Here is a 26,506-nt window from a genome sequence, read left to right as displayed (position 1 = left end):
TTTAGTTTTTTTTTTAGAAGTGTTTCACAATTTCCTTAAGCATATCAAGATATAGCAGCCGAACATAAAAGGTTTTCTTTTGCAGGGAGTTTTCACACGCCTGTTCAGTGTGGTGATCTTGACCTCAGTGCTTCACTCCCAGTTTAATCTCCGGCATTTGTTCAGAACTTCTCTGGCTTGTTTTTCTTTCATCAAAAAGGATCTCGTTTAGGTCCTGTTGTGTCATTAGATGTGCTCAATCGGCGGAAATATCAGCGCAACACAGGTATTGGCTCAAATGCGTCTGCAATGTTTCCGCATAGACATTCTAGCATAATCCTGATGGGGTGAATGCCAAGTTATGAAAAATCTGCAGTTCGTCTGATGGTGAATTTGTTCTCAAACTCCCTCCTGTATCCTGTCATATTGCCCAGGCACAAGTTGACTTTCTGGAGAACTCAAAATAAAAAATATCTTATGCTGTCAAAATAAATAAAGGTTAGAACTTCAAAGCATATCTTCAGGACTTGCACAGAGAGAAATCAGATCTGTCGCTCATGACCAAACAAACTCCTTCAGAGGAATTTAGACTCAACACCAGCTGTAGATCTGACATTTTGATGGTCTTGGCAACCGAGCTTTGGCTTTAGATGCCATATACTATTGGGCTTTGCTCATTTTCTTATGTGAAAACCACAATGTTATTGGAATTGTATGTGGAAAACTAACGGAAAGTAATGCAGTACTGTTAAGTTGAATGAACATGGGCTACATGGTTTTCAAAATACTAACAAAATTAAAATCCGAATAGTGAAGTATGCAGTTGTAATTAGGCTAAACTTATCCTGTTACAAATGAAATCCAACGCCAAACTAGAAAGACGGTTATTAAAAAGGAAGACAACAATGCTATGCCTGAATAATCAAAAAAAAAAATCATTGAGTATTTAGGTGAATCTGAAGGCAATTATTTACACTATTTTTTTTTTATTTAAAGGCATCAGGGTAAATGAGGTTGAATGCACCTTTCAGTATCATTTTATATTTACTTCACAATCATGTACTACTTTAATGCAATCAAATACATTGCATTATTCTGCTGTAATGCAAGGCTCTATCGGGACATAGAAGTTCAGTTCATCAAACTCATACAAAAATGAGGAAATATCCAGACAAGCGTAACATTTTCAGTAGTTTTATTGAAAAATGCCTCTTCCGTTTCAGAAATAAATAAGAAAATAAGGCTGCGTGTAAATTCACAAAATGTGCAGTTGAAACAGTTGAAAAAAGCAATCCTATATCCATAGTTTTGCCACCAAATCCTTACTGCTATGACAGAAAAAAAAGGAAAAAAAAAACAACTATATTCTGACTTCAGTAAATATACAACATATTCATGCAATGTAACATTTGGTAACACAACAACAACAACAAAAAAAAAAACTGATTTGATTTGCTACAGTTAGTCAGAATATCTCATTGTTTACAGGCGGCAAAAAAAATGGCACAAAACTGAAATGGTTGGGCGTAAAATTGTTGGCTACCAGTGAAGGATCTGATAAAGCGTAACGTTTTGAAATCGGAAACAATTCAGGCATTTTGTTACTGTCTACGAACACACATACTGGACTACTTTGTTGTCGTTTTTCACATGATTAGTGCTTTACAAACTTGAGTCTGATGAACATTTGCAGGTATATTACAGGCAGACACGAAAGGGAAACACTTAGCAAGCACACAGGTCTGTAACAAAGCTAGTCTACTTGCTACACTTTCTTGTGTCAAAAATATATTTATATATATGTTCAATAAAGCCAGAGGTATCAAACCCATATAAGTATTTTGTTTTTCTCTGCGTACCCTCTTTAAATGTTTGGGAATTATTTATTCTGGGAAATCCTGTTTGTATGTAGCTATGATGCCAGTCTTCCTGTATTGTCTGATTGTAGTGACCTCTGTCTTCGCTGGCCTCTGGAGTCACCGCGTGACTGTATTGTCTCAAATTCTCCAAATTCTCCAACTGGCTCCACAGGTATAGTCTCTACCTCAGATGCAGGCTGGTAGCGGGTGGCTAAAAAATATATTTGGCCAATTTAAAAAAAAAACAAACAAAAAAAACATTTTTACATAAACAATTTTAATACTACACTGTAGACTTAACAAATGTTCTCGTTAAAAATAGAAATTATTGCCTCCTTTAGTACCACAAAAACAAATGAAAATTAAAATACCTTTAAATTTAATTTCAAACTTTTACAGTAAAATCCAACATGATATTTCATTTTTTTTAAAAAGTGGTAAAATGACCAGCTTATACCACTATCAAAAAAAAACACATGAATTGGCTGGAGAAACACATTTTGCACTGACTCAACCAATGTACACAAATACCATGATGACTAAATAAACAAATGAAACATGCTTTAGTCTGGATCAGAGCTACAGAGCTAAAAGGTCACTAAAGCGTCATGAACAGGGGTTATGCCAGGTGTAAGTAAGCAGTGGGTTATGAGGCACAAGCTCAATGAAAAGGTTAACATGAATTTTCTTTTCTTTGTTATTAGTAAAATGTCCCGGTTCAGTCATTTACAAAGCAAAAAGAAAAGAAAAATTAGCTTTATTTACACCTCTGTATTATTCTGATATCCTCTTTGTTAGTAGCTGAGTTGGTCGGTTTGTACATGCTGCGTCCTTCGTAGAAAATGCCCAGTCTCTGTATTTTTTCCCCATTGGTTTGTAGTTCAATATGCAAACAGGCCAGCAGGTTGCCATCACTGTAGCTTGTAGCCGTGACATTCTGTTAGTGCCAGCACGCTCCGTTTTCTTTCTTTTTGCATTTTTTTTTTCCTTTTGTAATGTTAAATATGTCCATGGTGATTATTCTTACAAGCCCCAAAGCAACTGGACAAACATCTCAGAAACAGGACCTCAGAACGTAAGCGGCACTGACGACTTAGAAAGTTTACTATGCCAAACCTGAAAACAGTTCAAAAAAGGGTGTGCGTTACTAGCAGTTAATTAATGTGCAATGTAAGTCATCATACATCAGCTAATTGCTTTCATGCAACTTTCAAAACTAAACATCAAATGTCAGGAGGTATTAAAATGTAGTATTTTACAAGGGGTCCCTCCTATTCCCAGAATACCTGTTGTAAAACTTGCCAAAGTTCTGGCTTCATTCACATTAGAAATAATACACATGGGATTGTACTATTTTGACCTATGTACAAAAATGTTTTCAGTGTAAAAATGTATAAGATGGATGGTTAATCTGGCTAGAAGTCAGATGCTTGGGGTCTCTGGTGGCTAATTAGTGCGCTAAAGCTCCACAAAGAAAGACCTCCAAAGCCAAAAGTGTCACATTATTTGGATCCTTCTTAAAAGTAGAATTAACAACTTGGCCTCAGCAACATAAAAGGAACATTAGCTAAAAGAGGCTATAAAGTCAAGAAACTATAGTTATAATCGGCTGTCTGAAACTTTGCATCATGTAGAAAATTCTCTAAAATGGCATTTCTAAATGATTAGTATCAGGCCATTGTTAAACTCAACACCAACCATATATGTTTTTAAACTTTCAAGGAAAGTACAGAGTCTGTGTAGCAGAACAACTTTTAATCTGCACGTGATAAACTGAAAAGGCATTGCAAGCTGAAATATCAATGATATAGTTTTGTTTGACTGAGAAATGGACTGAAGTAACTCTGATGAGTATTTGATTAAACTAAAGAAATTTATTTTAAAGTTCACTGTGATGATAATTGCAACTATCTATTGTTGTATGAGTTGCATTTCATTTGCGGGAAACTGAACAGTTTGCAGCTTAGCGGAAGGAAAGTTATAAGGAAAAAGTTTTATCGAAACACTCAAAGGGTCTTTACATCCGATCCTTTGAGACCTAACGATTTTGATTTAAATATCAAAGATTTTGACGTATAAAACAGTACTAACAGTATGTTAGCACCAACAAAGCAAGTCGCAAAGAGCTCCATGGTGAAGATTTCAGACAGTTAAGGCATCTGCATAATGTAATTACTTTACACTATTGTCCTGTTTCTTCAAGACATGACTTTCATATACAGTTCATGTCAAAGTTCAACATTTTAATCTGTGTGTTCCAGTCCTTCACATTAGGTTTTAACTTTGCTTAATAACTATTAGGAACCCCTACATAAAGACCTCCAAACATCATCAATAAAGTATAGCAATGAGTTGGAAATATAATTAGTCTGCATACATTTCATCTATTTTTTATAAGTCAAACCATGCAGGACTTAGACAGTAGTGGGTGTACCTGTGTATCCTTGTCCATTATATGGAATGCCCACACACTGAGAGGAGTCGCAGTATCCAGGGGGGCCTGGTGGTCCCCTCACACCTGGAACACCTTGACGGCCTTGAGGCCCACGAGGCCCAGAGGAACCAGAAGGACCCGGGGGACCTGTCCTCGACTCTCCTGGTGGCCCTGCACAAGAGAGTGAGGCCCGTTTAGGAAAGGGAGTCCCTCTGGCATTTGAGTGACATCACCTGTAAACTTTCCATGGAAACATTTCGGGGTCATGGAGCTGCAGTTTCAATTTTTCAACTGCTCAATTAGAGAGTTTGACTAAGAACAAAAAAAAATAAAAAGCGAGACACAGTCTGGGATTGAGTGGAGTTACCCCCAACCCATCTGTCTAGACAGCACAAACTCAGGATGGAATTTTCCCCTTTCTCCCCTCCCCCTTCTCCGCAAAGTGAATCCATGTGTTGTCAATGTAGCCACCAAGGAAAGCTCATTCTCCAACAATCTAAATCTCTTCACCCTCTCTCCCCACCCCCAACACACACACTCATAGAACTGAGTCATCAGTGTAGACTTCCTCTCTCTAGTCCTTGGTGTTTTCTCACTTTATTCAGAGACAGCGTCTTCAGTGTTTGCTGTTGAGTAACAGACATAAATAAACGTTTCCTGTTGCTTTGATTTGAACGGCAAAAGGGACGGAAATGCTAGAGAAAATCATAGAATGCATTTAGGGAAACGCTCTAAAAACATAAGAAATTTTAGATGTTTCTGCAACAGCATTTTAGCTCCGAGTTAGAATGGACAAAACTAGTCCATTTAGTTTTAATTTAATCCTTCCTGAATATATAACCACCATTAGCTCTGAATATTCAAAAGTGGTGGCGAAACATGATATTCATATGACAGAACCCCCGCCTAGAAAAAAGGGGAAAAAAACATGGGAATTTAATTTATGTACTGTGACAGCCCAAATAAAGGTGTTGAATTGTAAGCATAGACTTCTTTTGTCCAAATAGATACAACAGAGGAAGTTTCATATTACTGACTCTGGTTAAGTTTTGCCAGTGCAAAAAAAAAAAAAAACTGAACGGAAACATTTAGTATGATTTGGTGACCTTGGACCTGTTGTAATTTGATATTTAAGTTGATTTCCTTCTTTAGAAAATATCAAAATAACATTAACTGTATTACCCGGTGGTCCAGATGGGCCTCTTTGTCCTCTAATATCGTTTCCTGGGGCTCCTCTTTCCCCTTTTTCTCCTGGTAAACCTGCAAAAAAAATTGAAGAAAATGAGTTAAACACTAACACCCTTAACACATCGTTCCCCAGTATAAAACATGGTGGTGGCAGCATCATGATGTGGTTATACAGATTAAGGGAATTTTGATTAATATAACATATTTTGGGTTCTTTTTGTTGCTCAACATTAAAACTATTACAAACAGTCAATATATTCCCATGGGTTCTGAAAAGTACCTCTTTCTCCTTGATTTCCAGGTAATCCTGGAGTTCCAGGGAATCCAGATCTTCCAGGTTGTCCGGGCTCTCCTCGGGATCCTGTCTCTCCGGGAGGGCCGGGAAGACCTGGAGGTCCAGGAGTGTTGCTGCGATATCCGGAGGGAATCTGGTTGAGCAGCACATCAATTCTGCTCATCTGGCCTGCAAAATTCAGATGGATTTCATCAAGTAGAACTTGTCAAGGACTATTAAACTGCCAGAAGCTTGGGAGATGTTTTTGCTCACTGTTCACAAGCTGTTCACAAACTTGTCTGGCAATGGAACGCATCATGTTCTGGGATGCAAAGTCTCCCTGGAAATCAAAGACAGCTTAATGAAGACAAGAGTCCCTTTTCTTGACACAGAAATGTGTAAAACCTGCATTTAGATACAACCTACCTTCTCTCCCTTTTCTCCTTTAAGGCCAACAAGTCCCTTTCAAAAACAAAAACTAAGTCAAATCAAGCATAAAACATTTTCTTTCATTGTATATTTTTATTTATGTGGTCAGTACATACTGGGCTTCCTGGGTCTCCTGGTTTGCCTGGTTTTCCAGTGATTCCTGGTATACCTGGATTTCCAGGACTTCCCTAAAAAAGAAATATATTTGAAATCTTTCTTAGTAAATCTTAGCGCAACATTTTACTCCTGCTCCCAGTTAACAGTTGTATAACAAGTGTCAAGTTGGGATTTGTGCTCTGACATCTGCAGTGGGGGAAAATCAGCTGCCAAGAACAGCGGAGGACATGGAAGTGCAAGTACACCAGCCATCTCGCTAATGACTCTTGTGGCACTCTGGATGCTATAGACCATGTGCGCTCTGTTAACATGATGGCTGGATTAAGCAGATTCAGACCTCCGCAAACCACTGCAAAAGGGAAAATGAGAGATGCATGCATCATTCTCACAAGAGTTGGGGAGCCAGTCTGGTTTTTATGTGCTGTTCCAGCAGAGTGGAACTGTGAAGCCAGAGGAGCCATTTCTTTTTTTTTTTTTTTTTTTTTTTTTTTGCAGATATACAATATCAGTAAAATAAAGGATTAAGCATTATTTATTTGGTACCTATAGATACTCACCATGGGCCCCGGTGGGCCTCTGGGTCCAGATGTCCCCTCTTTTCCTGGTGGCCCCTTTAAAAGAAACAACACAGAGTCACATGTGTGTTACAGCTCCTTGGGGAGCATGGTAGTTTAATATATCATTGTCATAATATAAGGGGCTTTTTTGTCTTAAGGGTGCCTTTTTAACTTAAGTAGTAACACCTTTACAGGCTTAAATACATGTGAATACACTTAAACACCAACAGCTTACTTAAGATACCATATAAGGCATGATGCTAAAGAGCTCGATTCATTTTAAGGGCTTTTGACTCTGTACGTACTCCATGCTAGCATGGGATTCTTACCCGAGCTCCGCTTGGTCCAACAGGGCCCAGAGGACCGCGTGGCCCAGGAGGTCCCTGGGAAAAAAAACACACACACTTTACCATAAACAAATCACCAAAAACTGTGTCCATTTATGTAGCCCTCCTACTGCATCTAAAGGCTTTTAATATGCTGAAAATGCACTTCTTTCATACATATTTAGCCAAAGATAACACATTGTTTTGCTTGAAGAAACTCTTAAAAGTCTCCTGTGTCTCATATGGTCGTTGTTCCTCTACAACAGGCCACATTAGGTCAAATTGCAAAGATGCGCTGCTGCCAATAGACTTTGAATATTACAGGGTGGGATTTTCTCTTATTTCAAGCCCAAGCAGTGGTGATTTCCTCACCAGCTCAATGGTGGGAGTTGAATGAATGACATCAGCTGGATAAAATCACCCTTTCACCACATGATTTTCGCTCCATGATAAATGGCTCAAACTTGACTGCTGACATAAGTAACAGAAATGTAAAGAGCCTCTATGAACTTTGGTTACATGCTCAAACACCTAGAGGTCACTTTAAGTCTTTATAAATCCCATTCTGTTTCAATTACACGGATCTTTTATTGTCTGGAGTAACAAATAACATCTATTCCTTATTTCAATTTAAGGCATTTCTGTTCTTTTACAGTTTGTCACTCAAGAGGACCGAATTAAGAGTTTGGTCTCCCTTAGGGTTGGCATGATAAAGTTCCCGAATCTCATTGTGGTTTCATCCTGATTATTGGACTAAATTCACATTCCAGTGTAAATGCTGCTCCCTGTGGACAGTTTCTAGTTTCCTGATCATAAACCACAAATGAGTAAAAAGTTCTTACTTGCAAACCAGTAATGCCTGGATCTCCACGATCTCCCTTAGGTCCTGGGCGACCCTGAAAACATAGGAAGAGGGAAAAGAAAGGATCGCAGACTTTACTTTACCCATTCATTTGTACCATGTTTGTGATTGATGGGATATTTTTAATAGGATCAGTAAAGAAAATAACGGCGCTCTCTGGATGTCTGGAAGTTAGAAGAGGGGAGGGAGATGTATTTTGACGCCAGCTATAAATCCCACTAAGTGCTGAATTGTAGCAAAGGTTGGATCAGGCATTCAATTAGAAGGTAGGCAGGGAATGCAAATGGTACAATTAACAAAACACAGTTGATTGCAAAAAAGGATTTGTCAATGAAAACTAACTTACAGGTTCTCCAGGCCGAGAAAGTCCTGTAGGGCCTTGTGGACCTGGCGGCCCCATCGTACCTGGGACTCCTGACTCACCACGTGGACCCATTGGACCCTGCGGCAATACACACATCATCAGCAAGGTGGTAGAAAATCACAATATTTGGAAAGAAGGTTAAAGTCAAACTCAATTATGCCTGAAACTGTGCTGACAGATGATTCGTTGTTTAACAATGACAGTTCTGGGAAATGGACCTTCAAAATATTTGACGGGGGCCTCCTTGAAATTTACTGTGGGGAAATATACATTTAACTGTTTTCAGATGTGTGCAATTTCTATGAGGAGGAGAAATTAAACTTTAAGAGGCAGACCTCTGGAATAGTTTACTTCTTATCTAACCACTGCTGATATTCTAGATTTCCAAACCTTGTATATCTAGTATTCAAGACTTATGCATTTTCTGAATACAAAATGCATAAAATATGAGATTTTATGCATTTTGTCATGATGTGATCATAAACTGCAAAGTATTTTATTGTAATTATATGTGATAGATCAATAGAAAATAGTGCATAATTATAAATTGGAAGAAAATGTATGCATTATTTTGACAATAAGATGGAAGTGCACTAAGTCCGAGGATGAATTCTTTGTAAGACCACCTTTTACTGTTATTACAGCTGCAAGTGTTTTGCAGCATGTCTCTACAAGCTTTACTCATCTAGAAACTGCCCATTCTTGCTTTTTAAAATATTATAGCGGAAGCTCAATCAGATTCAACAAACAGAATCTGTAAGAGGGATTTCTAAGTCATGCACACAAGTCCCATCGATATTCTGGCATAGGCCATTCTAACCATAGGCTTCGCACCTCAATAAAGGGCAATTAATTTTGTTGTGCTTCGATACAGTAAAAATAAAACCATTCTGATTCTGATTCAGATAAGGGATGTGGGCGCTTTAACACCCACATTTTTCTTCATGAGATGGTTAAGTACATTCAGTTTCCTTACAGTTTTGCACAAAACATGTACATCTGTGGGTGTGGGTTTGTATTTATACCACTAATATGAGCGTGCAGCAAAGCTGATGTTGGCACAGGTATCTGGGTTAACAAACATCATAAACGGTGTTGAGTGTTTAAATTTCACAAACGCTCGCTCAACATTTTTTTGGTACACATGAAACATCATGTGTCTTTCACATTCACGCCGTTATTGTGTTAGCAACTACGTTTGCAACATAAAACATATTTAAAGGAATGACACCACCAGCAAATCACAAACAGATTGTTTTTGCAACAAATCAGAGTATGCCTTTGATGAAAAAGAACCAATCTGCACCAATAAAAACGTAGAATAACATATTACATTTGAATTTAGTAGACTGAGATTATGTAGTTAAGCATGCAAATATAGTTTGTTTATTATTTTTCATTTAGCTTCTACATATAGTTTTACATTTAATCTTTAGACTCAGACCCAGTTAAACTATAACTAATCAATTTAACAAGCACATTTTCTCAAACATTTGCTGCGTCTTCTTAAATAGCTAGAGGCAAACTGCAGAGTGGGATTCTTTTAGCTTTCTCTTAGTTTTTCAACAATTTTGCCACTCATCTGTAGTGCTGCACGGCATCAGGAAATCTTCCCGATACAGGCTCAGATATAAGACTGTTGACTTCTTTCCTCTTTCATCTGTGCATCCATCTCTCTGTGAGCTTTAGCATTTTGGTGATGTTTTTTTTTTTTGTCCTGCATGAGCATCTCCTGCCTGTGACTCTGTTCAACTGGCTAAATATTACATCAGCATGAAAAATGTGAGTTCATAGTTTGAATGTATAAGCCAACAATTATTGCACTTCAAATAGTTAGATAAACACTTTGCACACCCTGATATTTAGACAATGATTTATTTGCAAGATACTGTGCAGCTTTACTTTTCAGAAAAGGCCAGATTTGTGGAATGCACAGCAGTCCTTGTTGACAGATTTTGCAGCTCCTGCAGATCTACCAGGTGCCCCTTGGCTGTATGGGTTATCATTTATTGGCCTAACCATGCTTTAAATTTTTCCACAACTTCATTCCTGACATGTCTGCTGTGGGTGTTGATCTAAACGATGCTGTTTGCTCACAGGTGTTTTTTATTTACTAATTAGATGACTGTAAAGAAGTTCAAGAGGTAGTGTAACTTTTGCCCAACCATGTGTAAAAACAAACAGTAGTGGTACAGGACACAATAATGGTATTTAATAGTAACAATTTTCAGCATGCGTTGAGTGATTTAAATTTGAACTCACAGGGTTGCCAGGTGTTCCTCTATCTCCTCGAGGTCCTTTAGTACCTGGACTGCCCTGAAAAAAGTGAAGAGGCAGAAACACAGGCTAAGCGTAACAACAGAAGCGAATTCTGAAATTAAACCCCAGGCAATAGGACTTCCTAGCAGTGCCTAAGTGAGTTTACTGAGTACACATATTGCAGACTGTTGTTTTATCATGAAACATTTATCTCTTGACACTCATCCCTAAGCCCACATTTCTTTGCAAGACGTTAGCTTCATTCTGTGTGCTGCTTTCTCCATTTGGAGAAAAAAAAAATGATTATGCAAGAAACATTCTCGGCTGCATAAAGTTCAAACTGTGCAAAGAACGTGCAACCCTAGTGGAAAACAGTATGGCTTTATCATTATCTTCAAAACATCTAAGACTTCTGAGAAAACAATTTTATCAGGCGAGGACAGACAAAAAGCAGTGATAGCAAGGTTTACCGAAGGTCCAGGAGGCCCCTGGGGCCCGATACTGTCCTGTGTACAAGTACAGGAGTGGGGAAGGGAAGGACACTTGGCCTCATCTCGCTGGAGGGAAAGAAGATGCAGAGATAAAAATGTAACATACGTGCTTGCTTTAGTTTTATTATTCTCCCTTTTAAACTCTGACACCTGAAGACATTTCCTGGCAATCTAAAACAGAGGAAATTAATTTCATGACCTTATCCTGGATATCTCTGTCTTTTGCTTTGCTAGGGATTTATAAAAGACGAGACAGTTTTGCAACCCATAAAAGGCAAGAATGGATTAATGTTGAAAGTGTGACACGGACAATAGGGCTTTTAGACCAAAATGCTGCAGCTGCAGATTCATTTCACATTTCTGCATTGTTGTCTTTAAGCATAACGAATTACAACTCCAATCATTGATGTGATGTGTTCATATCTGGAGAAAATTACACATAAATTGCTTGTAATTGGCAAAAAGTGCAAGTACCATGTATTTCCCACAGAACATAATTTAATCTTTTTACTGTCTGCTACATGAGCCAAAGGAAGGAGTTGTTTTTATGCAATTGGGACTCATGCTTCATATAGTCAAATTATCAAAATTACCCAGGATACAAAGTTCTTTCCAGACAATTTGAGATGTTTTTTTTTTGTTTTTTTTTCTTTTAACAGCTGTTTTTAGCGATAGGACAAGACATTTTGTGGTGTATTTTTCAGATTGCCTATCATATAACTTGCTGGAATTAGAAATGTTGGCAGATTTTTCAGAAATCTCAGCATTATTGATCGACAATCTCGAGGTGATAGAGGATCTGCTGTTTTAGGAATGTGGTCTGCGAGGCTAATTAAAGATGCTAATGACAACCTGAAATGTAAACACTGTTGTCCTTTTCATTTTTGTCTTTGTTTCAACACATTTAGCATATTTGTAAAGCAACCACCCCATATATATTGGTCATGTGTCCTCATTCAATTTCCAACCTTGGAGCCTTTGCTGCATATCTTCCTTCCTCTCTCTTTGCCCATTTATTCTCTGATTAACTACAAAATCAACCAACTTTCCTAGAAACAAGACCGTTATTTCACAAACAATGTGAGAAACTGCAATATGCCAATATCCATCCCATTCCTATTTGGAATTGTTTGGAAGTCTAAAATGACACTTACTGTGGCTGGCAGATCGCAGCATTTGTCTCGGCTAATCCAGCTCAAGCTGCAGACAATATCGAACATCTGGAGCTGGAACTACAAGATACAAGATGAGGGAGAATACATTGAAGGGTGTTTCAAATAATTCCCATTCCTAATAAAAAAAAAAAGTACAGAGTTTTAAAAAAAATAATACAATAGGATCCAGGGAGAAATGAAGGCTTGCAGACTTTCATTCTTTCAACAGGCAACCCTGGGAATAGTTAACATTTAGCTGCAGCATTAATGCACTACAGATTTGAGATGTTCATTGTTTTGAACGCTGCTAGATCCTCTTCCAGATGTCACTTTTGCATTTTAACAAGCTTGGCTTGTTTTGCTCTTACTGTTGCTGAGGTCTTCTTTGAACCTGAAGACTTGACCATCTTGCCAAGCACTTCGTAGCCCTCCAGCGTAATGTTGTTGGCCTCCTTGATGGGTTTCTCTGCCACCTCTTGGCAGTCCACAGTGAGTTTGACTTTTTCTGGTGAGATGGTAATGTGAATCTAGAAGAGACAGACGATGGAGAGGGGGAAGCTTTTAACAAAACATCCTTGTCTTATTGGAACACCACCTGCACCCAATTTATTCATGCACAATAAATCTGTGAATTGGAAATTTAAAAAGATGGTGCTGGGACTCATTTATATTTTTGAAGAGATGTGCTTGTTCTCAAAAAGAGAACAATACGGCCCTATAGTAACTGTATTCCGCTTAATTGGGGGAGTTCAGAAGTCTTAAGCCTATAAAACACCTTGTTAAGTACAGATGAAATTACCCAGAAAACCTTTTTGATATAGCAAAAAACTTGATGCATCTAGACAACTCTAGACCTTAAAAATCTATGCAACAGCTAGCTATTCATCTGTGGTCTGTGATTATATAACGACTGAGCAAAAAAAGTGCCAAATTCTTAGATTTCCTGTGCATAGAGGCCCGATCCGCACATCTTGAAACAATATCTTCTGCGGCTCGCCATCAGAAGTCCTACACTTTCCATACTTTTCTCTTTGCAGTTGCAAATTTTCCCCCACTCTAAAGTCAAACAAGATCTCTTTATGTCAGGAAAATGCTTGCTACCATTTCTCTCCACAAAGCTATATCAACCACAAACCAGACCATAGTTCCTGGCAACTATTCACAAAATTACAGTCTACTTCCTTGGAAGCAGAACAAACTATTTGGTGGACCACAAACGGGAAAGAGGTGCCATTTATTCCAGGGTCCTGGCATAAATGTAAACCGTGATGCCCTTCAGGGTTCCCCAAACCTATGAAAATACTGAAATCAATAAAAAGTAAATCTAGCGAAAAACGGCTCCCTCAACTGAGTTGTGAGATGGTCCCAATGCAAGAAAGCATTAACAAATTGGTCATCTTAATGAATTGCTAACAATTTGTTTTGTTGCTTCAGCTTTCTCTCTGCATGTTGACTCCAGCTCTGCTTTAACTGATTAAACATCTTTGCATAATTCCCAGCAGATAGAGTTTTATTTTTCCTGGCTCCCTCTTCCCCGTTTTGTCATTTTCCAAAATCCCAAACCTTGAAAGACAGTGTTTTAATTTCATTTATACACGAACAATTTTATTTCTCTATGAAAATATATATATAAAACAAACACAAGTTTGTATTTTCTAGAGTGAAACACAATAAACACTGAGAGTTGATTCTCATTTACATTGGCATTAAAACTGTGCTGCCACTAATCCTGAAACCCAAAGTTTGCATTATTATCTTATCTTTTTAAAGGAAGTTTCAGATTTCTGTTTGTGCATGCAAAGGACAAGGAAAATAAGAACATCTTGAATTTCATCTATACTTGGCTTGAACTTTTTGTAAAGTGAGGATCACATCAGCAAAGTGTGGGAGAGCAACAGGGGTCATTTTTAGGACCATTGCTATGTAGTATCTTCAAAAACAATCTCCGATCTATATGTACCATTGGTGTTATGATGAATAAAGATTAAATAAAAAAAACATGATGTGCAAAACCAAGTACTTTTAGTCAAAACCAACAAAAGGCTGAAAAGGCTGATCACTGTCAGTGAGATTTCAGCTTGGATGCCAAAAACACACACTCTTTGAGGTCAACCCAAAAGAGCCAAAAAAGTTTCAAAAAAACCACTGACAACATGTAAACTCAAACCACCACCGCAGGCAGCGCCAGCACTTACTTTGCAGACCAACAAATAAGCAGCTAGGTAGACCACTGCGGACTCGCCAGCTCGTGGAATGGCAACACTTCACCACCAAATAGCCACCCGGTGCACATTCAGACAACTACGGCCACAAGCTGAGAGAACCGAATCACACACAAGTACGTTCAAAGTCTGCTTTCCAACCAGACAAGTGAAGAAATATTTAATTTTCATCAACTGCTGAGCCAGCATTTTCCAAAGAGCAATTCATTCATGAAGTTACCTCACAATTAGTTGCGTAGTTGTCGAATGGTTGACCTGCAAAACTATTTTGTGTCCTCTGATGTTTGGGCCAGCACATCTCTCGAGTGAACTTTGATGTTGGATAAGACTCTTGCTCATTAAAAAGAGATCACTAATTATGATAACCTTGCTGTTGGAGGAAAAAAGGAATCTACGTCACAGATAAAAAGGGACTCATTGTCTGTGTGAGGGAACTTTAAATGCAGTTTGACTTAACTCGGATGGCTGTAGTTAAATCCATCCAAGTCAGCAGGACAACATACTGCATTCTATTGTTCTGCTTTCCACATCCCACAGTGCTAATACATAACAAGAACTGCTTTGTATTTCTCATGGAGATTCTTGATGTCTTTGTTTGCATCTTGTGAGAAACCATATTGCAATACTTTTAAGAAGAGTCAAGCATAAGGATCTAATATTTGGATTTGTATGCTGGAAAGAAACCAATACCACTACTGTGAGGTTTGATATTTTGAGTTAGAGGTGTGCTTTTGACAGATACTGCAGCTAAAATAGTGTAGATCTTATTTACAAAAACCTATGTAGATCTTCAGCACAGTACTGCATGATCTGCTATGCTGAACGAAGCTGTTAAATCAAAGTATCATGGTCTCATAATCTCCTAAATCTGTTGCCATACAGCTAAAAACCAACAACATTCATCAGATGCTATGAGTCAGATTTAAATACCCCAAGAACATCATTTTCATCTTTGAAGCTGTCTCTATGTAATCTTTTGCTCATTTTAATTTCACTGTACTAAAAACTGAATGTTTGTAGTAGAATATCATTTACTCTTTGGCTCTGCGACTGGTTGGAAAATCAAGTCCTGAACCAGACATTTTGCACATTACACCCGACCACAAAGGCATCAGACTTTCACTCCCACCAGCAGCATTTAAGCTTATTTATGGCCTCTGAAGCTCATTTATCAAATTAAGTGCCTGGTCTAAATAAAACAAAGCTCAAATGTCAACTTGTGAGAAAGGGGGACCTCTAAAATCCCAACAGTAAGATAACACTAAGACTGAAAGTAGAGTTCTTTTGATCGGTAATTTGAAACTGCTCCACTGCAACGAAGCTCACAATAAAGAATATCTAAGGCAGATTAAATGAGAGCAACACTAACACACATAAAAGCATGTCAAAAAAACTATATGTGAAAGGGAAAAAAATACTTTAAGATGCCCCAAATTACTGGAAAAACATTTGTTTTTTTTTCTCACAATTATCACTATGAAGTGCAAGCAGATACTTGTGTTTTTTAGAACCATGCGGTATGTTTACCTTATGGAAACTGCCATGGAAAATTCGCTTCACTTGCGCTTCATTAAAGACAGCTCTCTGAATCTCTCCTCGGGTGTCCTTGTTGTAGAACGTAAGAGTTTGGGTGGAAGCTGAAAAGACAAGAGCCTTTGATAAATCGCTAACAGTATGCTCTGATGCACGCAACGGTCAGGATTATAGAGAACACATGCTCTTGGCTTGCAGGTGATTGTGATATTCACATGCAGTTTTTGCATTCCTTCCCAGGGATGCAAACTTACAGCAGAAGGACAAACTTACAGCAGATGTTCATTTACAAACGAAACCTTTTCATCACAGAATAACAGTGAAGAGGGCTATTCCTAATTTAGTCTGAGGGCAATGAACTGAATTTTCCATTAATGCCATTATCTCACCCAGCTTTGTAAATAAAAGAAAAGGCAAGAAGATTAAGATTCTCTCCAGAGATCTGTACAGTGCCTTGGATTCCTAACCCTTGATCTTTTCCACAGTTTGTCATGTTACAACCACAACCTGCGTTAGTGGGATTTTCTGTGATAAACCAACACAAAGCATCACAGAACTGAGAAGATTGGAAGGGAGAACGAGTTGTTATTTCCCTTAATAAATCTAAAAAATAAATAAATCCAGCCTGGATTTTTTATTTTGGTCCTTTTTACTCGAACAGCTCTAAATACAGTAAAATTACCTTCAGAACTCATATTGCAAAAAAAAAAAATATATATATATATATATATATATATATATATATATAATATATATATATAGTAAATCTCAATAAGATACATTGAAGTTTGTTTTTAATGTGACAATATCAGACAAGGCTCAGAGGGTGGGAATACACTTGCAGGGCACTGAAAGTACTGAGTCAGCCACACAACGTTCCTTTCTGACTGGCTGATGGAAACTTACGATTCATTGTGACTCCGACCTCAGGGTTGTTGTTTTTGTCAGCAATCTGCCATACATCAAAAGGTTCAGAGGGCGTATCCGGCAAGAGGCGGAGGAGCAGGACGATGGTGTAAGATGGGGGAAGACCATCTGGGTGGATCTCCCTATTAGAGTTAAAAACATTTACTGTCATGGTACTCATCTTGTGTTTGCATTGCTAAGCCAACTTTAAATGAAAATCCATCTGCAAACATATATACTGCTCAAAAAAATAAAGGGAATACTTAAGTGGTCACTTAAGTGTTTAAGTGTTCTCTTTATTTTTTTGAGCAGTGTATAATCCTCTTTGTTAAACATGCCGAAAAACCTTTAAATGATCACTTCCGCCCAGGCTTTGACTTACTTGCAAAACACTTTTTCCCATGTTCTCTATAGTCTCATGTAGTTCAAAGTTTTTCACTTGATTGCATAGATAGTACCTTACTTCTGCAAATACCTAATGCCGTTTCAACAGCGACCCTTTAAGGTTATTTTATCCTTCCAGGGTAAAGATAAGGGAAGAGGTCAAGTAGTAACTAAAATCTTTTGTTCAAAATCTTACAGAAAAACAGAAGAGTGGGCTTAGTGCTGGAAACTACTCTGGAAATCCCTCTAGCTACCGATATGAGTTACCATCATTATAAATGACTGTGGGCTCAGGAGAATCATAGATTATATAACAGAAAAAAAGACACGGTCAGCTACATTGGGAAAAACCACAATCCAAGAGTTACACACCCTTTATTTTCACACAAATAGTATTTTGCTCAGACTCTTACTTGGTGGGTTGGGTTAGGTAAGAATCTTTGTGCAGCCTGTAGGCAATGTAGCTGTTAAAGGACCCAGTCTCCATGGACACACCATTCATGCCGGCGAATGTCCGGTCTGTTATGTTGAAAGCTTCAAGCATTCTGAAGCCTGAAAAGAAAGAATAAACAGAGCATCAATGAGAAGATGAAACATACAAAGAAAATCTCTAGTAAAGTCTATAGGCGCTCCAGAGATTAATGTGCAAGGTGTGGTATTTAAATGCTTACCAGGTGTGGTGTATCCATTGATGTAGATTAGAGGGCAAGCTGCAAGATCACAAGAGTTTATAAGACATTGGAAAAATAGATTAGGTGTAAACACTGTGTTGCTTACAGATGTCGGCACATTTATTGACATCACTGATAAAGATGTGTACAAGTTTTACAGTACTGCAGAAGTACGTTGCCACCGTAAATTTCAGAAAAAGCCAAATTTACTTGATCGGAGAGAAAAACATGCCATTTTTAGAAAAATGTCTTGCACAATAAAATTTTTTAGCAGCCTTGTGGTCAACACAATGTAAAATATTTTTTTCACTAGGACAACATTTAGCCTTTTATAAGTTTTTTCAAGTTGACGCTTGCACAAGCAGAGCTGATTCTTTGTTCTTTTCTTCTTGCACAATCTGTATGGGCTGTCCTGGGTCCTCTCTTATGATCTTTTCTCATCAGTTCATCTGTTTTCTTTGTAATTTAGGTCTTGGAAAAAAAAATAATTTTGTGTACTTTTAACAAATAAAGTACTTTTAACAAATTTACCATGAGTGCCACTATTTTTGTTCACTGCTATATGTTTTTCATTACTTTGTCCATTTGTGAAGATAAAGATAGTCTTCACACAATTGCAGATGTACTGACAAATCAGTTGGAATATATCAGATTTGTTAGTATTTGTCTTACTTGATGTGGCGGTTTCACAGATGAAGGTGATCAGGTTATCCTGGATTTTATCAAAAGCATCGTAGTCGTCGACGACAAACACGTGCCTCTCAGTGGGCTTGCTGCCGATAACCGTCAGTTCTCTTATGTCAACATCAGCTACGCCAACCACAAACACACTGTAGCCTATGTAACACACACACAAAAACAAACAAAAGCTATTGTTAAGTACATCAAAAACCAACAGGTGACTTAACTATGCCTCACATTACTCTGAGTTTATTAAATATTCAACCACAGGCCTTTAGCCTTGTTGTGGAAAAGAAAAAGCTTCACAATTGTACTCAAAAACATTTTTTAGGCACAGTGTAAAAGCAAGCAGATATTATGACTTCATACCAGAGTGCTGCAGTTTCTCTGCACTCTTCTTAACTTCGTCTTGGGAGCGTCCATCTGTGACAACTACCAGCACTTTCGGGACGTTTCTTCTCATGCCACTGTCTGACGTTAACACCTTCTCGTAGACATGCTTCAGAGAAACACCTTAAGAAAAAAAAAATAATAATAATATATGCATAACAATCCAAAACAATTACTTTGTTAAGCTGTCTTTTTTTTAAGTGAAGTACCAGTCTTGGTGTTGCCTCCTCTGTAGCGAACTGACTGCAAAGCTGATAAAACAATTCCTTTGTCGTGGTAGGTGTTCAGTTTGAACTCAGTCTTGGCATCATCGCTGTACTGCACGAATGAAACCTGTACAAAAAATAAATGAAAATAAATGGGTTAAGGCTGATGACAGAATACAGAAAAATAATAACATTAAGTAAAAATAAATTATTCAATTATGTAGTGTACACATAAGTGTATGTTTTATGTAAAAGGTTTGACCTTTCACATCCAACTATGTCTTAATAGTTTTGTCTGCATTAAGGCTCTTTCAGTATAGTCAAATATTCTCCTATTTAAGAGATTCAAGGAGCTTTAAATGTCCATTAATGAAAAAAAGAACACATAGGTATGTACTTGTCTATTTTTAATGTCATGTTTAAAACCTTAAAGGTAAAACCAACCTAGGGCCATGAGGTAGTATCTACAACAACAATTTGATGATAAATCTAAGGTCTATAGTTTGAAAAAAAAGAAAATCAAATTTTAGTTGGCTATTTAAAGTGGTAATGTTTTTCACATTGTAAGTTTTGCTACTTTGACTTTTGGCTGTCTTTCTTCCACACCTCAGTCATGTAAACATCACTACATTATCTTTATATAACAGCATTTTCTGTTGCATCTAATTATTTTTCCAAGCCAAAGGGAAAACCCACTAAGACATTCAAACTACACCAACCAGTCTGAGTGACCTTTCATCCAGAATAAAAGCTACTTGTACAGAGAGTTCCCCGTTATCCCAGCTATGGAAACAGGACTTAAGCAACCTCAAGTGAGCCAAGTTGGATCTGTGAGGGAGCCATTAGCCTAATTCCAGGCCACAGTTTTCACTTTTTACTTGCTCTGTAGTTCCGGTGTTCAAAATTAATGTCGAAAAGCAAGGTCTGAGACTTTGTTTTACGTCTGCTTTTTTTTCTTTAGAAGTTAGGCAACTAAATTCCCTGAGAGTTAACTTTTGATAAATGTTCAAGGACATTTTAGCTCATAGCTGGTTTTGTAAAAAGTAGAATTGGCTTTTGCCTCCTTTCTCTAAAGATTTGTCTATTAGACTGTTTCTTTTTCATTAATTAAATATGTGTAAATATATTAATGCTAAGATTAATTCTTGATCAGGTTAATAGTGGTCCAAGCCAAAGGGAGTGGTACCCCGTATGAGGGGCTGGTTAGTTTATGAACATTACTACAGTTTATTATAAATTATTCCAGCTAAATTTAAATTCAAGAACGACTGACCTGCATGCCTCTGGGGCTGATGACATCGAAAGCTGCAGTCATTTTTGTGGTGAACTGGATGACTTTGTTGAAGCTCTCATCTCCGATACTCCAGGAGCCGTCAATTAAATAGACCAGGTCTGCTTTGGCACCTTTGCACACTGTGTTCCGAATGACATAGTGTTAATCTAATCTAACCAGCAACAAAATGTTACATGTTAAATATATTTCAAAGCGTTGTTCACCATCTAAAGCAGGCGGCACTGAAGCTGGGGGAGGAGGAGTGGGCGGCTCAGTTGGCACCTCGGTGGGTTTGACCACTGCAAATACAAATCGCATGCAAAGAGCCGAAAATGATATTTTAGGGTGAATTATTGGCTTCTCCCATTACGAATTTCATGGTATCAACCAGCAGCATTTCCACATGTTAATACAGAACATGGAGAGCGGACACTTTCTTACATGTTCTCTCCTTGACACTGACTCCAGGTCCCTCTAGGTTGGGTGTTTGGGTATACACAGTGGCATTGTAAAGAGTGTCAGGGCTTAAACCATCAAAACAATAGTTGCTCTCTGAGCCTCGCACTGTGACTTCCTGAGCTCCTCGCTTAGAAGCTACAGGAGAGGAAGAAAACAGAATAATATGATCAGTGTTGATTAAAAAGATGAATGAAATAAAAAAATATTAAGCAACAAAAGTCTTACTGTCAAAGGGATTGACTTTCAGTCTGTAGGATGTGGCTGCTCTGTGAGGGGCCCAACGGAGGCAGAAAGATTCAAATCCAACATTGTAAGTGGATAAGCCAGTAACATTCAGATACACTAAAAGGAATAGAGCAAGTATTAATACATATGTTTCCTTAGTCCCAATAATCATCCAGTATAAAGTGTTACAGTTTTAAATCCAGTCACTTATAACTGAATTTTTCAACCTACATGTCGTTCCTTGACCAATTAGAGGTCCACTGAAGCCTGTGTTGTACTGGGCCAGCACCTTCAAGTCATAAGTCGTTCCAGTTTTTAGGTTTTGTAATTGGTGTGACGTCACGTCTCCAACAAATGCCTCCAAGACGTCATTAGTACCTAAAAAGAAAAATCGCCTTACCAATTAAGCCTCGCGGCAATACTGTGCTTCAAAAGTTAAGCATATGTATCCATAAAGTGCATATTTTCTTCAAAACATGACACCACAATTGCTATAGGGAAGCTCATTTGTACCCTCAGGCTGGTAGATGATCTTGTACCCATTAACCCTGGATGGAGCGGGGTCCCATGACACCCTGAAGCGAGTGTACCACTCATCAGAAACACGGAGATTTCTGGGGCCCAGCATTCCCACTGCAGGAAACAAGACGGGGCAACACAGTTCACTAAGGGGCAAAAGCCTCAAATTCCAAAGTATATAAGCATATGATATATCAGCAATGTAATTACTGTGCTATAGTCTGAAGGTCATTATGACATTTGAGTTATGGGAGTTAGGGAAGCATTACAACATGTTATGGTAAGTTCTGCTCCATTAAATAAATAAATCATTAATAATTATATTAATGTGGCCTAATTATATATTATAAGCAATAATGTCTTGGTCATTTAAGAAGAGAAATTGGCCAATAGAATGACCAGAACTAAAAGTATTAAATCTCTGCAAGTGGAGCAACACCTAACGGTCTCCCACAAGACCTTTAGGTATTTTTTGCACTTATGAAAGGTTGCGTAATCAATTTTTGATAAGATGTACTGTATAATAATACACATTGTTTCTTTTTCAATAGTGATTGTATGTGTACAGTAGTACAATAATAACTTTAACTCTTATAAAGCGAATGGGACCCCAAAGGAGTCTGTACCTGTGCGTCCATTTCCTTCCAACTCTCCTCCTGGTCCGTCAGCGTAGATGGCAGTCACTTTAATGTTGTATGGTGTGTCTGGATCCAAGTTCTGGAGGATCACATTGTTTCTGTTGCCTTGAACTGAAGTCTGCAGCACAAAAGACAATATTATATTATAAAAAGCTTCTCGTTATTCAAAGCTACAGTATACACCGCTATGTATTCAGCTATATATTTCATTTCAAAAGATTAAAGTGGAAAATACAAAGAGGTAAGATTCTCACATATTCCTCAATAGGGTCTCCTGTAGTTGGGGCGTAAGCGATGCGATATTGCATGACTGGACCTTCTGCATGTTCCCAGCTAACAGAAAGAGTGGTGGTAGTGGGGTCATATACACGCATGTTTCTTGGGCCACCTCGGGGCACTGTGGATACAAAACAGGACGGGAGAAAGGTGCAGGGGTCAGGAGTTGTGAACATCTCAAACACTAAACCATTTTTTAAAGGGATCAGACTTTCTTGGAGTTATTTAAAGTGTTTTTTATTAAGACTTTATAAGGTTTTCGTAGTATCTTTTAGAAAATGCCCAAATGACTGAAAGACGTTCATGAAACCAAGTCCACTTCAAATGATAACAAGAAGCTGGAGGTCCTTGGCAGCAAAATAGGGAGAAGGCAGAACGAATCGCTTCTTAAACTTGTTGCATCATGCAAATGTTGTCATTTAACAGCTGATCTCAGGAACTTACGTGTCTTTCCATCATCACTAACAGCAGGACCTTCTCCATCGCTGTACAAGGCAACAACGGCAACGTTATAGTCGGTATCTGGGAGCAGTTGTGTCAGCAGAGCTGTGGTGGTGGTGCCTGGCACCAAAATCTGATCAGAAAAAAAACAAACATAATTTTTTTATTTTTTTTTTATTTATTTATTTTTTTATTTATTTTTTTTCATTTATTTATTTATTATTTTGAATTTTGAATGCAAGTTCAAAATTTATGTGTCTGTCTCATTTCCAAACTGAACAGAAGGTCAATAGCAGACATATTAGTTCTTAATAATGTACATTACAATCAAAGTTATCTGTTTGTGAGATACGAATTATATAGGGGGAAAATCATCTGCTAATATAAGAATGAAAGAGAGAAAACACCTATTAGGGTGTCTGTAAAAGGACAAGGAATGCTCTGGCTTACACCAGTAAAGCAGATAATTAAAGCTATAAATCTCCAGCTGGAGTTTTACTTGAAGTAGGCCAATAAAAGGCCACATTGCCACCAACATATCCTGAAATATAAGCAAAGACTAAACAGTGTTGTAAGGATGTGCAGCAAAATGATGGGGATAAGTCTGCTAGAGCTCCCACATCTTTAGCAAAGTAACAAGGAAGGCTAAAGCTATCCATGCTGACCCAAATCACCCTCTTCATCGCAGTTTCGGGTTGTTGATAATTAAATGTAACACCAAATGATATAAATCTTCATGTATTCATGTTAGTGTCAGTCTAATTAATAATCTGAGATAAGCCCAAACAAATCGTGGTGCTTTATAATACTGTGTGCAATATGGCTGTTGTAGTGTAATATTACTATATTTTTTTATGCAAATGGGGACAATAAAGTGTATTTAATCTAATATACATCAGTGATGCTAGTCATGCAAAAGGTCTTAGCATTTCATGAATGTGCTAATATGAAGAATACAGTTTTTAATTGACTATCAGGTCATTACAATATGAGCAATTGAAAATTTAAAGACTTAGGAAGGGTGGAAGCTTTCAATAAAAAAACCGATTGGTTGTTAAAACGTTTATAGATCCTTTTCACATGAAGGTGTAGTCGCTCTTATGACATATGGCATATTTTATGTACACAGCAGGAAATACAATTAAAGAACTGCTGGTTTAATAAAAAGGTTTAATGTTAAGGCTTTAGTAGGTAGACACAGGAAAGAATTCAGCTGGCAGTAATTATGCTCATGGACAATTCTCGCATTCATCTGATAAACAGACCCACTTAATTTAACAGTATAATGTAACATATGGTGAACAGAAGATTTTGGTCCAAAAACCACTGGATAAGGCCCACATTGGCCCATTAATCTTAAATAACAGCATTGATCTAAAGCACTGCATGAATAACATAATATCTCTGGAACACAAAAAGGAAATATGATACATATTTACTGAATGGATGATTGACACTCACTGACTCAGAAGGTCTGGTACCAATCAGAGGAGCATAGACCACCCTGTACTGTTGGACTGGACCTGTGGCTGCCTCCCAGCGAACATTCAAAGTGTTGGTTGTCGGGTTGAAGACCTTAATGTTCCTGACTGGACTCCGCTCCACTGCCGATCCATAAACATTGGAGGGACGCAAGATGGTTTGAGGTAGAAACAGAGATAAGATAGGAAATGTTAGGGTAAGAGAGCACTAGCTGTTTGTGATTCCAACAAATGACTTCTTTGTGAATCTCCTGGCTAGCGCTGTCACTTTTCATCAGAGTTTTTATAACCAGGTCCATACCAAATTTATTCATAGCCGGAGGAAAGTTCTATCCAATTTTTTTCAATAAAATAGAAACTATTATCCCAAGCAACCAACAGAGGCATGTTTAAGTCATTATATAACAATACCTCTATCAATGGGACACTTCCTGTCAGTGCCCTAAAGGTTAATGAAAGGCGCAGCCCTGTGTGAAGCCTACGTTCCCCAAACCTAAAGCAGATGTTTTAGTCTCCGCACTGCACCCTCTAATAACCATATAAATTTATGGGAAAACACAGGCAGAACGCAAACAATAATCTCCTGTTAATGTTTTACTCAAATAATTGGAATCATTGCACATGATGTCTCTTATGTGAACCCCAGGAAGACTAGCCATTGTCACGGCAATGGCTAGTGGAGATCATTATAAACAAATAAACAAGTGCAGGATCCAGCTAGATAGTGAATCATGCAAAAGTTGGTAAAATTAGGAAAAGTTGTAGAGAAAAACTCCCTCCTTAAACATCAGAGAGATTTCTTATTTGCAAAAATGTCAAATGTCATCTTAGCAATAACATCATATCATGACCTCATTGAAACCATTTCAAACAGTTAACCATTCCTTAGAATATAAGATAGGCTCACATAAAATATGATACATTAAGATCCAGTATTTTAAAAAGCTAGACCTATTTATGATTATTTACTCATGTATCTATTTATTTATGTTTTGTCACTTTTGGCTCTCCATAATGTTCACTGAGTAGATCTGTTTTATTGATAAATTATTTTATTCTTCATTACATGTTCCCATTGATTCTTGCAATCTTTATCTGAACTGTTGATTAATTTGCATTCATTTCAAATATGTGCACAGCAATATGTACAAAGATCTCCTGATTCTTTTCCAATATGCAATAGAGATTGTGCAGTTGGAAAGAAAATAAATCATCCTTTACATACTGTTTTAGAATAGACTTATTAACAAAATACGATACATGTAATTTAACTCTGAATTTATGCATGAATTCATAAGGTATGGTTGAACATAAACCACTAAAAAAAGCCACAAACTACAACGGGCCATGACTGTAGGAGGGAAACACAGGGTAAACGTGACATGCAAGGAGCATGACCCATGCCAAGTGAACTGAGAGTCACAGAATGCATAATGCCACCCTTTCATTTATTCCTTGTTAGTTTTTCCTAAAAGGAAAGGCCACACACTCAACACATCCTTCCCCCATTCTTAGGTCATTCCATTATCCTGACCACTATTCTTTCTTCCAGCCTATAAATTATTATTATTACGGTAAAGACAGAGGAGACCCCTTTTTAACACTGCCAGGCCAGAGGAATGCTTTCCTACGCAATCACCCCACAAAATGCTGACTCATTCCCAGCATAGCTTGGTGGTTTAACTGTGGGAGAAACTGGAAAATTTCTGCTCTTAGTCAAAGTTCTCACCAAGCAGAACCCTCTCATCTTTTTTTGCTATTCCACATGTTCTCCATAACAAGTAATGTTAATTTTATGTGTCCTTAGAAAGTAATTAAGTTTGAATGGACTGGTTTTGGTTATCAAAAATTTGGGTGATGAAAGTAGTTAAAGCTGGCAAACTCATTGAAGAATCTGGACATTTGGGA

General features: G+C 37.7%; 1 protein-coding gene across 6 annotated transcripts in view; it reads right to left on the bottom strand.

Annotated features, from left to right (window-relative positions):
* Window positions 1–1,157: 1,157 nt before the first annotated feature.
* Window positions 1,158–26,506, bottom strand: part of col12a1a (collagen, type XII, alpha 1a) — a 63,672-nt gene continuing 38,323 nt past the window's right edge. For 5 of the 6 annotated variants that reach the window (XM_008399529.3, XM_008399531.3, XM_008399530.3 and 2 more), the window contains 32 exons: window positions 24,579–24,721; window positions 23,121–23,250; window positions 22,655–22,797; window positions 22,389–22,518; window positions 21,757–21,876; window positions 21,475–21,621; window positions 21,244–21,360; window positions 21,001–21,153; window positions 20,784–20,858; window positions 20,560–20,699; window positions 19,290–19,413; window positions 19,060–19,203; window positions 18,682–18,846; window positions 18,010–18,048; window positions 17,752–17,890; window positions 16,955–17,097; window positions 16,043–16,152; window positions 12,662–12,820; window positions 12,294–12,371; window positions 11,119–11,205; window positions 10,652–10,705; window positions 8,372–8,467; window positions 8,006–8,059; window positions 7,167–7,220; window positions 6,838–6,891; window positions 6,280–6,351; window positions 6,161–6,196; window positions 6,008–6,074; window positions 5,741–5,923; window positions 5,455–5,532; window positions 4,273–4,443; window positions 1,158–2,049 (listed from right to left, as the gene is read on the bottom strand). In XM_008399529.3, coding sequence (XP_008397751.2) covers window positions 1,892–2,049; window positions 4,273–4,443; window positions 5,455–5,532; window positions 5,741–5,923; window positions 6,008–6,074; window positions 6,161–6,196; window positions 6,280–6,351; window positions 6,838–6,891; window positions 7,167–7,220; window positions 8,006–8,059; window positions 8,372–8,467; window positions 10,652–10,705; window positions 11,119–11,205; window positions 12,294–12,371; window positions 12,662–12,820; window positions 16,043–16,152; window positions 16,955–17,097; window positions 17,752–17,890; window positions 18,010–18,048; window positions 18,682–18,846; window positions 19,060–19,203; window positions 19,290–19,413; window positions 20,560–20,699; window positions 20,784–20,858; window positions 21,001–21,153; window positions 21,244–21,360; window positions 21,475–21,621; window positions 21,757–21,876; window positions 22,389–22,518; window positions 22,655–22,797; window positions 23,121–23,250; window positions 24,579–24,721 — 3,563 coding nt within the window. In that variant the 3' untranslated portion in view covers window positions 1,158–1,891. Of the gene's footprint in view, window positions 2,050–2,200; window positions 2,955–4,272; window positions 4,444–5,454; window positions 5,533–5,740; window positions 5,924–6,007; window positions 6,075–6,160; window positions 6,197–6,279; window positions 6,352–6,837; window positions 6,892–7,166; window positions 7,221–8,005; window positions 8,060–8,371; window positions 8,468–10,651; window positions 10,706–11,118; window positions 11,206–12,293; window positions 12,372–12,661; window positions 12,821–16,042; window positions 16,153–16,954; window positions 17,098–17,751; window positions 17,891–18,009; window positions 18,049–18,681; window positions 18,847–19,059; window positions 19,204–19,289; window positions 19,414–20,559; window positions 20,700–20,783; window positions 20,859–21,000; window positions 21,154–21,243; window positions 21,361–21,474; window positions 21,622–21,756; window positions 21,877–22,388; window positions 22,519–22,654; window positions 22,798–23,120; window positions 23,251–24,578; window positions 24,722–26,506 lie in introns of those variants that run through there. The other variant, XM_008399532.3, reaches the window with a different exon arrangement.

The sequence above is a fragment of the Poecilia reticulata genome, chromosome 22 (assembly GCF_904066995.2).
Source record: "Poecilia reticulata chromosome 22, P_reticulata-male-v2, whole genome shotgun sequence".
NCBI lineage: Eukaryota > Metazoa > Chordata > Actinopteri > Cyprinodontiformes > Poeciliidae > Poecilia > Poecilia reticulata.
This window is presented reverse-complemented; position numbering and strand designations above follow the sequence as displayed.